The 4,020-nt window shown below is 41.4% G+C and overlaps 1 protein-coding gene across 1 annotated transcript; it reads right to left on the bottom strand.

Annotated features, from left to right (window-relative positions):
* Positions 1 to 285: 285 nt before the first annotated feature.
* Positions 286 to 2,420, bottom strand: LOC107719654 (sphingosine 1-phosphate receptor 3-like). The gene has a single exon (XM_016527139.1). The coding sequence runs from the start codon at positions 2,328 to 2,330 to the stop codon at positions 1,131 to 1,133; it is 1,200 nt and encodes a 399-aa protein (XP_016382625.1). The 5' UTR covers positions 2,331 to 2,420; the 3' UTR covers positions 286 to 1,130.
* Between the last annotated feature and the right edge of the window lie 1,600 nt (positions 2,421 to 4,020).

Here is a 4,020-nt window from a genome sequence, read left to right as displayed (position 1 = left end):
TACCGTATTTGAAAAATAATGTTTTTTGAACATTAAAGCATGTCAACATATTCTGTTACACCAAATACACAAAATAATGATCTTTAAAAAAGCATCATATGACCCCTTTAAGTGAGTTGTCCATAATGATCTAAACTAGCACATGTATGCACAGCTGTGGTTAGTATTTACTACTGTATGGCTCAAAGATTGGTGCCATTGATGTGATTTTTCACAGGCAAACCCATTTATTATGAGGCTACTATGATGCATGTATCAAGTGACTAAATTATAGAGCTTGGTCCCCATTCATAGACAAAATGTCTGTGCATTGCTTTCATTATTGCGCTGTTTATGCAGTCCATTTCAATGTGATGTCACAGCTCCCTCTAGTGTATATACATGCAAATAAAAGCAGAACAGATAAGGCAATCTTAACATAAGATGCCCGTTTTTCTTCACACTAACATATTATCACTCTTTAAATTTTATGTCAGTTAGTAAGTACTATTGAGCAAAACAATCTAAATTTCACATTCACAATCACCTCATCTTACATTCTGCCATGTAAACCGTTCCACAGAATATTAACCATAAACATCCACAGTCTTCTTTAAAACATTCAATTTGTAAAGTATTATTACATCTAGTATGCGTAATAGGTAAGAATAGCAAACTATTCCAAATGTTTTTGTCTAATAATAAACTGGAAAAATGTTAAAGGTCAGTCATACAAAGAGTACTGTTATATTGCATTTAATACTGTTAAGGTGTTTTCCTTCATGCAAATTGCAAATTGGATTATCTCGATAAAAAAAGATTGCACACCTAAGCTTTTCAAGTGATTACATTCTGTAGTGGCTCTATGTTATGTGCTCATAGCACATGCTCAGTTTCATAAATATTAATACATGTAGAAGTAAATTCAGTTTGTGTATCCTTTGGTCAGCATTTGTTCAGTCGCACTTTGATTGAGTTTGTTGTCCCTTTGAAATCTCATCATCAATGGATGCCTTATGTATGAAAGCAAATCCAGGTTTTGTAATCCTCAGAGAGCTGAAGAACAGTGTATAATTGCAAGGAACCGTCGCCAAACATCTTGGGAAATAACAACATCCCACTCTTTTGTGCTGACCCCCGTAGTATCATTTTCAAAACTTCCCCAAAGAAGGAAGTGCCCCAGCTTTAACCAGCACCGCAGACAGTAGGTCACCTGGCCCCGAGGGGTGTGTGACAGCTGGTGCCGATGTGTCCCCATGCTGATGGTGGGAGTTTGACGGGGTGGGATCTTTACTTCGCATCAGGGAGGACTTGGCTGCACCACTTCCCGCCCCGGCCATGCTCGATTTGCTGTTCTCTGCGGTGGGAATGACTATTCTCGGGAGTGCCGCCCCTGTCACCGTGGGCATGGAGTCCAGCTGCGTTGGACAGCAACAGCAGCACAGCACACGGAAGAAGGCGGCCCGCATTTCACGGCTGGAAAGCGTGTAGATGAGCGGGTTGAGGGCAGAGTTGAGCACGGCCAGAGCGATGAACCAGTCCACCTCGAAGAGAACCGGGCACCGCTCCGGACTGCATCCCACATCCAGCAGCAGTAGCAGAAAAAGGGGAGCCCAACAGGCCACAAAAATTCCCAGTACTATTACTACCGTGCGCAAAAGTGCGAGTGAGCGATCCGATGGCCGGGAACTCACTCTACGCCCGCTGGACGTCACAAGCAGGTAGATGCGCACGTATAGCACTACGATTGCTGCTAGTAGGGCTGTGAAGATGCTAATGCAGAAGGCTATGTAACTTTTGTCGTACAGTGGTAGGACAGTGGAGCAGGTGTGGACTCGGCTCAAACAGTTCCAGCCGAGACTGGGCAAGGCACTCAGCAGGACCGAAACTGCCCAGCATGCTCCCAGGAGAGCTAGCAACCTCCCCCTTCCTGCAGTCTCACACGGCCGTAAACGAACCATCGTCATGTGGCGCTCGATCCCAATGGCGAGCAAGCTGAAGGTCGAAGCGCTAAGTGCCACAAACATGCTCCCCTCTCGCAGCAGCCACTGGCCAGGACTGAGGAAAAAAGTATTGCGGCCAGAGGTGAAGATGTTAACCATGTACGCCACTCCAGCTAACAAGTCCGAAAGTGCCAGATTGCCAATGAGAAAGTACATGCGGCTGTGGAAACGCTTGTTGCGCCATAGTGCCAGTAGTACAGTGATGTTCTCCAACACGATCAGAGCGCAGATAAAAATGAGGAAGGCTGTCTTGCATGTACCGGTGCTTTTTGGTCTTCCCCACTTGCCCGAGTGGTTATAATGGCTAACTATAATATCATTCATTCCAGATTCGAGCTCCTCATCCATTTTCCCCACGCTCTCTGTTTTTGAACAGCAGATGGCGTCTATGAGCACCTTCCAGTGAAAAGGATGGAAAAGGAATCCACCACTTCACACATTATGATTCTTGTTGGATCTGATAACAAATAGAAACAAAAACAGATCAAAGAAAATATCATCTGACTTGACAGCAGTTAGTAAGAAGTGGAAATTCAGTTTAACATGCATGCTCAAAATGTTTTTAAACCAGCCTAAGATGGTAACATTGTTTCGGCCAGTTTAATCTTGTCTTAGGTAGTTTTAAAATGGTCTAAGCAGCATGAAACCAGCAGAAAGACCAGTTTGGGAGAATGGCAAACCAGTTTAGGCTAATTTAAGATTTTTTTTTATAGCAAAGATATGGTGGATTGTATCACACAAACAGTTCTGAATCTTAAGGAGACATGGATATGGGTTTAGCCTGTGAAGGTGTAGAAATGTTCAGGACAGGTAATAGGTTTTTGTGCCAATACTGCAATGCATTGTCATATTTAAAATAATAAAATATCATCTATCTATCTATCTATAATTATCAGTGACTATTTTGCAATAGCCTAATTATCTGTCTTCTTATTTACTAGATTAATTTATTTAAACTTTATCACCACAGAAGTTTACACCTGGCATGACACAACAAAAATCAGACATAATACTACAAAGTGTTATGACTTCCACTTGTAATTATAATGAGACTATTAGGCTATTAAAAATAACATTTGGTGTCATCGGTTGTTGTTTCTTTGATGTTATCAGAAGTAGGCTATATTAATCAACGCACTCTGACTGCAACGCTATAGCCTGAATTAAAGCAGACTAATTTACGAAAATACAAAAATATACATGGTAACCAGTTATGCCATAGTTTTAAGTCGTTCGGTGGCTTGGCGTTAGTCCCTACTGTCGTATCAAAAATAAATTAAATTATCAAAAAGAAATAAAAAATAAAAAAAGGTTTTACAGTGACTTGTCGGAAAATTATTACCATGGTAACATTTTGTACAGGTAACGAAATAAGAAATCAGTAAAGTTCTGTATGTGTAAATTAGAATTACACTAAAACAGCTTTTCTTTATAAGATTATAGGAGATAAAAGAGACTTACCAGTTATTTCTATTTTTCATGGTTAATAAATAAACCTTTAAAAGTTTTAGGAGATGGAAAACCGTCTCAATGAGCAGACGTGTGGAATTGTTTATCCTTGAAGCACTTTTTCCAAATAGAAACAGTTTGCATCCGGCTTTTCATCTACATCCAAGTTTTTGGACTTAACTGCTGTCAGATTTTTTATGAAAAGAATTCACCTGCGAGTTCTGATCCTAAACACTAAACTCTCCTGTCCTCAACATTCGCTCACATTCTGGGCGGGAACTCAACAACACTGCAGTTTTTTACAGGCAGCGAGTGAACGTTCCGTCGTCTGTGTTTGGATGGTTCTGAATTTGAGTTTGTTCGTTCAGACCGTGATGATGAAGCGCGCACGTGCTCGAGCGTCCTCTGATGTTTGTGTTGTTTCTACGGGTGTCATGTCATTAGACTGGCATCCCACGAACTGAGGGAAATTACTGGGTTAAGTCACGCAGGATGACCTAACCTCGTACAAGTCTTGAGCACCTGACTTGAGCGTACAAGGCATTTAAGCACGAGAGGGTGAAAGAGCGCGAAAATACCAGGGTTGGCC

The sequence above is a fragment of the Sinocyclocheilus rhinocerous genome, unplaced genomic scaffold (genome assembly GCF_001515625.1).
Source record: "Sinocyclocheilus rhinocerous isolate Xijiao unplaced genomic scaffold, SAMN03320098_v1.1 scaffold1294, whole genome shotgun sequence".
NCBI lineage: Eukaryota > Metazoa > Chordata > Actinopteri > Cypriniformes > Cyprinidae > Sinocyclocheilus > Sinocyclocheilus rhinocerous.
Note: the sequence above shows the minus strand (reverse complement) of the source record. Positions and strands in the feature narration are given on the sequence as shown.